The sequence below is a fragment of the Siniperca chuatsi genome, linkage group LG13, assembly GCF_020085105.1.
Source record: "Siniperca chuatsi isolate FFG_IHB_CAS linkage group LG13, ASM2008510v1, whole genome shotgun sequence".
Lineage (NCBI taxonomy): Eukaryota > Metazoa > Chordata > Actinopteri > Centrarchiformes > Sinipercidae > Siniperca > Siniperca chuatsi.
The window spans coordinates 29,465,673-29,478,523 of record NC_058054.1 but is presented as its reverse complement, the minus strand read 5'-3'; the positions used below and the strand labels follow the sequence as shown (position 1 = coordinate 29,478,523).

Genomic DNA, 12,851 nt, shown 5'->3' with positions numbered 1-12,851 from the left:
TGTGCATTTTTGTGCTTGTGAAACTCACCATTCAGAACGCAGCTTATTTTCATAGACTTGTACAGACTGTGCAACTGGCAGCAGTGTCCTGGTTCTGGTTTGACAGCTCTGACCCCGTTCATCCCCCTCAGCTCTCCTCTCCGTCACATGCGATCTGAGGATCTGGTACAGACTTTCAAGCGGACTCTCATCTTATGTAATTCATTTAAGGCTCACAATTGGCTATGAAAAGCATCCATCCATCTCCACTCTTCTCTCATTCTCCATCTCTTCTTACTGACAGTCTCTAGTAATTTAAGTGAATGAGGCGAACCAGGCTCAAAGAGAAAAGTTTTCATTTGTAAAGTATATAACTATTGTCACGGTAACAATCAACACCACGGCAGTCACATTTTTCATTCATTTGGACAGAGTCATATTGAAGCCATGTAATACAGCTCCGTACATAACTGATCTAATGCATATGTGACATATATTCAACAAAGGGGTGTTAACCAATGATTATTAAACCCAACTTACAGGGCCACTGCACCAACGTTTCAGATAAGGTCAGTGTATTGGTCAGAGGGAGCCACTTAGTCTGTGAGGGTAAACGTTTTACATGATTTGACTGGACTGAATTAGGGCTGCACCTAACGATTATTGTTTTATCGATTAATCTAATGATTATTTCTTCGATTGGTCGATTAATCTAACGACTAATTTATCGATTATTCTAAAGATTTTTTTTTTATTACTTGATTAATATAACAATTAATTTACCCAAAATAAAAATCTAAAACTTTTCAGGTGATTCTACACTAATGAAAACATACTTATGAATATTTTATCCCATCTCTGCCGCTAGGTCCTCCTAAATGTTCCACCCTGACCTTTAAAACTCAGATTTGTTTAAGAATGTGCACCGTGTCCGCATAATATCAAAAGAAACACTAAAAGTATTAAAACTAGGTTTTGACACAGGGGCTCTCTACAAAACGGCCTCGACTAAAAATGCAGAAGCTACCTAAAGCTCTTATTACTATTTCACTTTTTATTGTGCTTTAGCATATTGCCACACAAATTTGCAATTACATTTAAAAAAGTAATTGCCACACAGACAACCTTGGGCCTTCGGGGCCACTGGGGGTCTGGGGCGCCGGGGCAGGTGCCCGCTTCGCCTGGTTGATAACCCAGCCTCCATGCAGAGAGGCTCCACGGGGACGCTGACAGAGCGGAGCAGAGCAGGGGCGGCCTCAGTCTGGCTTGGTGCTGCTGAGTGAGGCTGCAGGATGGAGCTGGGTGGAGTACTTCAGAGGGACGTCCAGGCCCACCAGAGGACCCACCACACTGAGCCACGACAGCACGTAGTTCACTGGCCTGCCAAGACACACACCACACACACACACAGTATGTAATATGAACTAGGGCTGTTACAGTCAGGACATTTTAGTTGACAATTAATTGCATACAAATAATTGCGAGTTACCGATTTAGTTTTCACTTTCTGTTCATTTCATGCCACACAGCGGTGTTGTTGTGTCTGGCTTTGCAACTAGGCCGAATCCATGTTGTTCATTTCAACGGCTGCTCATCGAAATGGTGCGGCCATTAAATAGTTTGCAGATGTGAGCGTTCTGAAACGATGTTTCACCTCTGGCTCTGCTGCACAAAGATTTATTTCAAATAGCTCGTTCCTCAACTGTTGTGTAGGCCGACCTAATGTAACCAAAAAGTGGCTCAAGACAGTTAATTAATGTAGAAGAACACTTGACTTTATTTTCAAAAGTTAATCTGCAGCGGGGAAACACAAAGCCATGTTTCCATCCAAGCATTTTTACACAAATGATCTAATTAGTAAAGCTGGAGGGAAGCGACAAAATTCAGCAAAACCTATCACAATATCACTAAAAAGGTTTTACACTCGCTTGAGGTGTTTTCTTTCCTTTTGTCCATAAAGAGTTTGTGCAACAAACAGACTATGGAAACGTGTTTGTCCAATGATGTAGCGAATATTACAGGACAGATCAGCTGTTTGGTCCGATCACACTGCGCAACAACTCGAAAGTGGCTTTAAACATGCTGAATTAAAGCAGCTAAGGACTGTCTGTAAACGATCTGCAGCGTAACGTTCCCCAGAGCCGTCCAACGCACTGCTGCACCCGTAGGGGAGACCCTCCGCTATAAATCAAGAGACCCGTTACCGGCTCCTCTCCGTCATCAGCTCGCTTCAGAAGGCAAGAAATATGCTCTCATATGAGCTGAAACCAAAGAACCTGCCCAGCAGCAGGAAGGTAGACAGCCGATGGAAACGCCCCTGTAGGATCCAGAACTTGTACAGAGTACAACAGGTACAGAGTGTAAACCTTAAGTCTCCACACAGCTCACACCGACTCCTCTTGTAGATTAAAGCAAAAGGGTTTATTAATAATAAAAAAAGGCCGGCGTTTGCCCCTGTATAAGTCCACAACACTTAATGCAAATGCTATAACATCAGTGTAACATCAGCAGGATACAACTAAGCTGCATGAAACGGCTCCATCTGTAACAGCAGCCTTCCGTTGGGCTTTTGGGTTAGTGAATCCAACAGTGATCCTACCTGTGTTGGTCCTGAGCCGCCTGCACCACAGGCCTCATAAACTCCTCTGTCCTGCAGGGGTGGAGCATGAAGAAAGGCTGACCCAGCAGGGGATGCTCCTGACACACACACACACACACACACACACACACACACACACACACACACACACACACACACACACACACACACACACACACACACACACACACACACACACACACAGAGAGAGAGGATCTCAGAGGAGCTTCCCAGAGAAAGATGGTGGTGATAAAGCTGATGGCGGGGTTTCTCCTGGTTTTACCTGCAGAGTGATTGTATTCAGAGGGCTCTTCTGAAGTCGAAGCCTGAAGTTCGGATGAACAGAGCTCCACACCTCCTCTAATGACAGGCTCCTCCCCTCTGACATGGTGACACACGAGGAAGAAAATATCAAAGGGCAGCCTCATAAAAAACTGACATGGTTGAAATATGCAAAGGTGTACAGACCCTCTCTTACTGCAACTGCATGTATTTTTCAGAAGAACAATGAGAACGTTTGACTGATATTTGAGTAATAAAAATGCTTTCAAAGTGTAGACATGTAACATTCAAATGAAGCATAGTGGGAGGCTGCGTCCAACAACTTCTTTCCGAAACCGACGTTCCCGCCCACTTCATGCACTAGTCACTGTTCCGAGCTCCAAACCATCGACACCCTGAGCTGGAACTATTATTGAATGCTCTAACAAAATGTACTTCTAAACTCCCTCATAGTTGTACTTAGGTGAAAGTTGAAGTCAGAGGAGGCTAAAGTTCAATTGATGATTTCTTTTTGGTAAGTGGCCATGGTAGGAGCCCGGTGATGCAGTCCAAGATGTTTTGATAAAGACAATAATAGATGTGTTGAAGGGAAGGCCAGTCCGCTTCATATGGTGTGTCATTTGCATCATTCATTATTTCCTATACTGGGACACCATGTTTTGTGTTGTAGCCTATATGTGCATTTCTAAATTCTTTGTTGATTTTACAAGGGCAAAATGTTTACACAACAGAACTCTTTTCTAGTAGTAATATATGAATAAGTCCCTATTATTATACTTATTCCTATCATTATTATTAGATCCAATATTGCTACAGTCTAGCAGCTCGGTGGTTATTAATCTCCTACATTCAGCACCACAAAGATGAAGAGGTCTATGGTCCCCTGCCTGGAGGCGGTTTAACAGTCAGTCATGTCTGACAGCTAAGTAAGTAAAACACAGTCAAACGATAACGTCAGAGTAGCAGTGTGTGTACGCAGTGACACACGTCTCACATGTAACTAACCCAGAGTGAAGGCTCTAAAATAGAGCACAGGGGCACTGTAGCTACAGGAGTACAGGATGTGATACTCGTACTGAAGCACCTGGCTGCTGCCTTCAGACACCGTGCAGACCCCGTCATCTTCATCATCATCATCGATGTCATCTTTGATGCTGTCAGCATCAACTGGGGCAACAATAACAGACTGTGGAGAAAGAGAGGCAGTGGAGACAGGGCTGAATGGAAAAGTTCACCATGTTCAGCAGCTGCTGGTCCGTGCATATCTGTGGCTGCTTCAAACTGGAAGCCTGAAGAATGATCCTTTATTAAGGAAATGAAACTCCTTAATTGCTGAAGGTGTAGAGGTGTGTGCATTCATTTTAGATTCATTTTAAAATTAGATGTACTGACTTATTCCTGACATATCGATCAAGCCAGATGAAACTGACCAGTTAGCTAAACTTAAAGCATGCCTTAAGGACATAAAGACTTGGATGACCTGCAACTTTCTGATGTTAAACTCAGACAAAACTGAAGTTATTGTACGTGGCCCCAAACACCTCCGAGACACGTTATCTAAAGATATAGTTGCTCTAGATGGCATTGCCCTGGCCTCCAACACCACCATAAGGAACCTCGGAGTTATCTTTGATCAGGATTTATCCTTTAACTCCCACATGAAACAAACTTCAAGGACTGCCTTCTTTCACCTACGCAACGTTGCAAAAATCAGGTACATCCTGTCTCAAAATGATGCCGAAAAACTAGTGCATGCATTTGTTACTTCTAGGTTGGACTACTGCAACACCTTATTATCCGGCGACCCGAATAAGTCTCTTAAGACTCTCCAGTTGATACAGAATGCTGCGGCACGTATACTGACAAGATCTAGGAAAAGAGATCATATTTCTCCAATATTAGCTTCTCTGCACTGGCTCCCTGTAAAATCCAGAATAGAATTTAAAATCCTTCTCCTCACCTACAAAGCTCTTAATGGTCAGGCACCATCATATCTTAAAGATCTCATAATACCTTATTACCCGACTAGGACACTGTGCTCCCAGGATGCAGGATTACTTGTGGTTCCTAGAGTCTCCAAAAGTAGACTGGGTGCCAGAGCCTTCAGCTATCAAGCTCCTCTCCTGTGGAATCAGGTCCCAGTTTGGGTTCGGGAGGCAGACGCCATCTCCACATTTAAGAGTAGGCAAAAGACTTTCCTCTGTGATAAAGCTTATAGTTAGGGCTGGCTCAGGTGAGTCCTGAACCATCCCTTAGTTATGCTGCTATAGGCCTAGACTGCCGGGAGACTTCCCATGATGCACCTCTTTCCTCTCTCCCTCTCCATCTATATGCATTTTTATCCCATTACTGCATGTTACTAACTCAACATCTTCTCTCTCCCGTAGTTTTGTGCTTTCTCGTTTCTCTCCTCTCTCCTTCTGTCGCTTTCAGCAGGTATTTCTGCCTCCGGAGCTGCAGAGTCTGGATCTGTGGTTGTGGGCCACCTGCTGCCCCCGTGTTCCTGCTCAACAACTGCTACTACAGTTGTTGTTAGTGGCTCTGTTACTAATACTGACATTATTTTTCCTACAGCTGTCATTCCTATTATTACTAATTTATTAATATTAACGCTATAATTAATATTCTACTATATAAATTATTATTTTTTTATTCTATGTGGTCTTTGCATTGTGCAAAAAATAAAACTGAATTGAACATTCAGGGATATTTAGTAAAGGCACAGATGGAAAATAAGCACAGACGAATGTTGGCATGTTTTCCTACACAGTTCAGTCTTTCACCTGTTCCTTTTCCTGTCCCTGCTGATCAGGCCAGGAATGACAGGAAGTGTGTGGCTCTGAGACTGAACTTGATCCTTCCTGGTCCCACACTGGACTCGAGTCAATGACGACTGACCTGAGAGCAGCCTTCCTCAGGTAGCCCTCCTCTGAACCCTGAACCCAGACCAGAAACTACAATTAACCACATTCATAGATCCACAGCAGGCCTTCAGGCTCTGTCTACACTACTGACAGTGAGAGTACAGACCTCCTCACCTGGACTGCTTCCCAGCTCCAGCCGTCTCTCAGCTGCTCTGACTGCTGCAGGAGGAGCTGACAGCAGCAACGGAAGGTCTCCTCATCCAGCACACACAAGCTCATCTCTGCAAGGGAACAGGGTGGAGGGTAAAGTGGTGAGGGTGGATTGATTACATCTTTTTAAAATTCAATCAAATATCTAATATAGCCCCCTCCCTGACAACCGTCACGTCACTCATGCTTATCACAACTGTTTGCTGTGTTAGCGAGGTAGCTAGCCAGCTGTAATTTGTCAGTCAGTAGCAGACTGAAAGGTAAGCGTCAGATCATCTCTTTATCATTCTGCAGCTCAGCAGACGACGGTGCACTGGTGGTTTGAATCTGTTGACTTCACGCTACATTGCTACCGAGCTGCTGAGATGCTGGAAAGTCAATAAATAACCTAAGGATCAGTTTTTCCACCGGATACGTTGAAGGTTTCCAGCAGAGGCGCTGTTTCTCTCTCGGCAGCAGCGAACCACGAGTTAATGTTAGTGACTGTTACGTTGACAGTCAAATATTGTTACAGACGACGTGTTCTGATTAGCAAGAAATACACATTTCTGACTGAAATAAAGGTTCAGAAAGGGAACAAAGCTGCAGCACGAATCTCAGAGCTCGACAGAGGAAGTTAGAGAATACGTGGTTCAGTACAGAGCAGAGGTGGAACGTAACCAAGTACATTTAGGACTGTACTTTAGTACAGTTTAGAGGTACCTGTACTTTACTTGAGTATTTCCGTGGCATTTTCTGCTACTTCAGCAAGTGACTGACAGTGCTGTTGTTTATTTAGCTTTTTATTTTGTTTTTATTTATTTATTCTTTATTTCCTCAGTGTTCATTTCTACAATTGGCTGACAATGTATATGTGAAATTATTTAACAGGTTAAAGAATATTTACCTTAAATGTTCTTTAATAAAGTTATTTGTTTAAGGAAGCAGCCTTCCGAGAACCTTTGCATAGTCACATCGGTGCACAATCCACATAGAAAAGGTCTTTATCGGTACCAGTACCGGTCTCAAAAATCCCACATTGGTCGGGCTTTAGTGTACATCAGCAGCACATTCAACAATCAAATATTTGTTAATTAAGCATATTGCCTTGTTTGAGTATAGTACGTTTGTCACCTTTCCAGTGTGGACACACTACAGACTCAGTATGGGATTGAGACCCCGGATGCTTTATTTTGCTTCTTCCCGTCCTCGCTCCTCTATCCTCCGGCCCGTGACTTAGAAACTGATCGAGGTCCGCCATCATCGATGTTCTGATACCTTAAATGCTCCTGGAGGAGGTGCAGTGAGGACTTTTGTGAATGTTTTGTGTCTCTTTGTGGACTTTGCATATTTCAACCATGTCAGTTTTTTATGAGGATGCCCTTTGTGATATTTTGTCTCTGTAGATGATTTGTGTCTCCTGGAAGTTTTGGTCTTTTTGTGGTCGTGGCCACACCCCTTCCATCAGAACGAGTTCACTGATTGGTCAGCTGATCTGGCTGAACTGTCCCATCAGGAGAGGCTGTTGTGGAAACAGCTTTACAGCAATATCAATAATGTTGCACGATTTGTAATGCTGGCCAGACTACATGTGGAAACAGGAATTTGTCATCAAATAAAAAATACTACAAGTGTGTGGAATCAGGAAAACACTCTTTTTCTTTTATCAACCGAGCTGAGACTTACTGTAGGCCTGCCGGTGCTCCTTCACAAGCTAATTCGGCTACAGCTGTGATTTGGAATACGTGGAGTTGATTTCATCTGCTGAGTCAGTGACAAACAGCGTGTCGGCAGGCGTTTCTCTTTGGACTGGATTATTCCAGATCATGTGGCTCAATGAGTAACTGCTGTCCCGTTTGGTCAATGCGCCCCCCAGCCTCTATTCTGAATGAACACCGCCCCAGTCTTTGGTCAAACTGCCGTTGTAACCTCCCGAATAAAAGACGAGCCATATTTTGCCGTTTCACAAAGTGAATGACAACCATTCCTCAAAAATGCTTTCTATGTCGCAGTGCTGCTATGGTAACTGCTTTCTCCGGTCTTCTGCTTTACGCAGCTTGTTACCCTGCCGTTGACGGGTGAATTATGAGTTATTCCGACCAAACGAAACCCTTCAGACAAACAAAATACAGGGAAAACACACCAGACATTACGTTTGTATTACTCTTCTCTTTTCTACAGCATCGTACTTACTGCAGGACGCCTGGCACTGAAGGAACAGCAGAGAGCAGAACGAGTGTTTCTCTTCCGGGTCCTGAGATCACGTGACTACTACCGTCACCTTTTAAAGTTATCTGTCAAATAACAAATTCACACCGAAAGGCTTTAAAATATCCCTAATGCCAAGGAACCTCTTTAATATGATATGGATTTCATTCAAATATCGCTTGTGTCCGTCAGTCTTTGAACTGGTGGTTGTCGTGTAGTTTGTCTTTACAGCCGCCAGACGGCAGCAAACAGCACATTGGAGCTGCAGCTGCAGCAGTGTAGGCTACTGTGCAGGCTACAGCACCACACAGTCATTGTAGAGAAATTACAGAATACAGCAATATAGTAAAATGGATGTTTTATTTTCAACCACTTGACTAGTATAAAAGCAGACACAGCAGGACACTGGCTCTGTGTTGTATGCCTTTTTCTTGTCCTACCACAGGATCCAGACCCTATAATCCAAACTACTGTGCCGATACCGAGGTCACAGGCATCCAGGACTTCTGCAGGTTCACCAAGTTCAATTTAAGACTTAAGAGTACCACATAGAATGCAATTTAATGCCTGTTTCAAACCAGTAGAGATAATATGGAATTTCATGGTACATTTTGTCAGTACTTCCCAGCAGAGAAATAATTACTAATGATATAATTAATCAAATGAATGCGGCCTGGACCAAGATAAGATGCAAAAAAAATGGATGGATGGATTGGCCAATTGAAAAAGATTAATTCATTTAAATTGATTTAAGTTTTTGCTAAAATCGATGTAGTGACGGTCTGTGAACTCTGGAGGTCAGAAACTCACAATAGGACAAAAGGACTGGAGCACTATACACTGTCACAACAATCCCACTTTTAGATTAGAGGTGTCGAACGTGTCCTGACAGCCCGCAATCACATACAGAAACATTATAACTAACATTACTGTGATAGTCATCCACCATACCCTCCCGACCCCTGCGTGCCCTCTGTTTGTCCCAAGATGTGTGTGTGTGTATGTCTTCTGGTCTGGCTCCTTCGGTTCCCGCCTGCTGCTGATCACCGGCTCATCTGACACCCATTACTCATCAGTCTCCACAGCATAAATACCAGGCTCTATCACACTACCAGTGCCAGATTGTCTCCGTCCACGTGTGTGACCCCTATGTTGAGGCTGCTCGCTTAATGAAGTAAAGTATCTTTGCAAGTGTTTCTAGTTTCCTCGTTTTGATTCTGATTACTTCTGCCTCAGACTTATCCTGTGCCGGTGATCGCAGCTCCTGTCTCCTTCTGGATCCCTACCTGCCTGTTTACCTGTCTCTCCTGCAAAGTAACACTTGCCGGTTGGCTCTTTGACTCTGCCAGCTACACCTCACGAGCCATAACCTCTCGGACCCAGCCTACTCCACTCCACGGATCCACTGCCTGGCCGGGTCTACACATCTGGAGAAAGACCCATTCCCAGTTATTCCGTGTTGTTCAAATAAAGATTGACTTTGTCATTTAAACCCCTCTATTGTGTTCTGCATCTTTGGGTTCACTGATCGTACACTACGACAATTACTGCCTACAGAGAGATGAATAACATCCACAGTGATACACAAAATGTCCACAAGACACAAAAAAGGTCCACAACTAGACACAAAAAAACCACAAGATGCAAAACGACCACAAACAGAAAGAGACGTAAAATGCCCACAACGAGACTCAAAATGCCCACAACGAGACACAAAACATTCACAAAAGATGCAAAACGACCACAAGAAGACACAAAACGTCCACGAGATGTAAAACAACCACAAAGAGACGCATAATGTCCACAACGATACACAAAATGTCCACAAGAAACAAAACGACCACAAACAGGAAGAAATGCAAAATGCCCACAAGATGCAAAATATCCACAACGAGATGCAAAATGTCCACAACGAGGTGCGAAACGTCCACAAAAAGACACAAAACGTCCACAACAAGATGCAAAATGTCCACAAAAAGACACAAAATGTCCACAACGAGATGCAAAATGTCCACAAAGAGATGCAAAACATCCAGAGACACAAAAGGGACCACAAAGAGACACAAAACATTCACAAAAGACGCAACACGACCACAAAGAGACGCAAAACGTCCACTAGACACAAATCGTCAAAAGAGACACAAAACTACCATGAGATGCAAAACGACCACAAAGAGACGCATAACGTCCACAACGATACACAAAATGTCCACAAGAAACAAAACGACCACAAACAGGAAGAAATGCAAAATGCCCACAAGATGCAAAATATCCACAACGAGATGCAAAATGTCCACAACGAGGTGCGAAACGTCCACAAAAAGACACAAAACGTCCACAACAAGATGCAAAATGTCCACAAAAAGACACAAAATGTCCACAACGAGATGCAAAATGTCCACAAAGAGATGCAAAACATCCAGAGACACAAAAGGGACCACAAAGAGACACAAAACATTCACAAAAGACGCAACACGACCACAAAGAGACGCAAAACGTCCACTAGACACAAATCGTCAAAAGAGACACAAAACTACCATGAGATGCAAAACGACCACAAAGAGACGCATAACGTCCACAACGATACACAAAATGTCCACAAGAAACAAAAAAGGTACACAACGAGACACAAAACAACCACGAGATGCAAAATGTCCACAACAAGGTGCAAAATGTCCACAAAGAGACACAAAACATCCACAACGAGACACAAAATGGTCCACAACGAGACTCAAAACAGTCACAAGATGCAAAATGACCACAAGCAGAAAGAGATGCAAAATGTCCACAAAGAGAACATGTTAGATGTTTCGGAGATAAAGTCAGAGAGGCCAGATTGAGGTGGTTTGGACACGTTCAGAGGAGAGACTGTGAATATAATAGTAGAAGGATGCTGAGGCTGGAGCTGCCAGGCAGGAGCTCTAGAGGAAGACCAAAGAGGAGATTTATGGATGTAGTGAGAGAGGACATGAAGTTAACTGGTGTGAGTGAAGAGGACGCAGAGGACAGGGTTAGATGGAGGCACATGATTCGCTGTGGCGACCCCTGAAAGGGAACAGCCGAAAGGAAAAGAAGAAGATTGGATTTCAGATCTGATCTGAAAATTGGGTATTTCAAAGCAGATCCAAAGATTTCTGATCTTGAAGATTTGGATTCAGATTTAGTAATCCAATCCTATCTTTAATCCAGACAAAATGCTGCATTTGGGTATTTCAAAATTCAAGGCAGAGATCTGGATCAATTTGATGCCAAAATTCAGGATCATTTGGATAGATGGTAGTTTGTGAGTAAACATTACAATAAGGTAGAGAATTAAGTAGAATTAAAATGGTGAAATAAGAAATAATCTGCTAGAAATAGAAATATACCCTGCACCCATCCCTGCCACAGTTACTCTTTCATTCTGTGGGAAACACTGTATATTTGTGAAGCTCTAAGCTGCTCCCTGTAACCGAGCGTAGGCTGTTGGTTTCAAATGTGTCTCAAGGAGAGACAGTGGAATATGTTGCACATGTTGCCTACTAACAAATAAACAGTTGTCAATTCATGATACTTTCTCATCTCTTAACTTTATATAGAATGCTGTTAAGTATAGTTAAATTAATAAAAAATGCTACACAATAAATAGAAAGCTTCAAATAGACCCCGTGATCGGTATCGGCCGATACTGCTTCCAGCGATCAGTGATCGACCCCAAAAATCCTGATCGGGTTGTAAGCCCACCTCATAGGGTATCAGTCCAACCATTAGCAATGAATGCGACAAATTCCTTATCGTAAATACAACATTTGGGCACCATTTCTGTGTAATATAAGACACACAAAAGTGATAAGGGCTTCCACTAAGGATGAGCAGAAATGTTTTTTACAATCAATTGCTTACAGAATGGAAATACCTGCTAAACTGTATTAATTACAGTCACACAAAAAAATACCAACAATTAAGAAATCAACATGCAAAAAAAGACATGGCCAAGACAGCCAGGTGGCGAAGGATGGACAGCCTTAATAAATGGTGCTGGAGCTATTTGATAACCAAACTATGATACAGTCATAGTGGGCATGAAGATGGTCTGAACAGATTGCTGTACCTCCTATCACCTAAAGAGGCTTAGGAGGTGAGAGCAAGCTTCTGTCACCTTACTGCTGACCTGCCTGTCTGGAAGCATACGGCTGGTGAGAGGTCCCACACCAAGAGAAGTCCATCTAGTGTTTGGGGAGACAAATAAACCAATTAGGGTTGAGCCACCTGCCCCTTTTAATAAGGGACAATCCCTTTTTTGAGAATAAAATGGCCATTGACTTACAATGGGACGTGCATTGTAAACATTCTACAAAATTTGGCAATAAAACACATTTACATGCTTATTTCAGTTAGCCTGCTGTAGTGCTCCGGTTTACCAGTGATGGTTTGTGTTCTATGGTTGTCCTTATTAGCAGTGGCATTGCTGAGTAGGGACCGTGGGAGTGAGTGTTCTCTGGAAGTAGAAGGTGAGAGTGTCAGGGAGCCAACACACCACCAGCTCCACCCACCGCAATCAACAGATCTCACTCACCTGAGTACTGATATCACACACCTGCCACCAATCACCATCCTACACTACACTAAGCCACACTCCCCCGGTTCACTCACTGTCTGGTCTCAAACCTACTATGTGGTTCAACCCGACTGAATTCACTCCCGAAGATTCCCTTTGGACTCCCCTCAGCCTGTGTGTGTGTGTGTGTGTG

General features: G+C 43.3%; 1 protein-coding gene across 8 annotated transcripts; it reads right to left on the bottom strand.

Annotated features, from left to right (window-relative positions):
- Window positions 1-318: 318 nt before the first annotated feature.
- On the bottom strand, window positions 319-12,592 carry atg10 (ATG10 autophagy related 10 homolog (S. cerevisiae)). Of its 8 annotated transcripts, XM_044219913.1 has the most exons (8): window positions 12,522-12,581; window positions 12,272-12,326; window positions 5,899-6,005; window positions 5,644-5,796; window positions 3,866-4,046; window positions 2,862-2,959; window positions 2,579-2,676; window positions 319-1,359 (listed from the first exon to the last, which is right to left on the bottom strand). In XM_044219913.1, the coding sequence occupies exons 1-8, from the start codon at window positions 12,564-12,566 to the stop codon at window positions 1,236-1,238; spliced, it is 861 nt and encodes a 286-aa protein (XP_044075848.1). In that variant the 5' UTR covers window positions 12,567-12,581; the 3' UTR covers window positions 319-1,235. The 8 variants fall into 8 exon arrangements, with proteins under 8 accessions (XP_044075848.1, XP_044075853.1, XP_044075850.1 ...); XM_044219918.1 differs by lacking the exon at window positions 5,644-5,796 and having other exon boundaries at window positions 12,522-12,592; XM_044219915.1 differs by lacking the exons at window positions 12,272-12,326; window positions 12,522-12,581 and adding an exon at window positions 8,107-8,244.
- Between the last annotated feature and the right edge of the window lie 259 nt (window positions 12,593-12,851).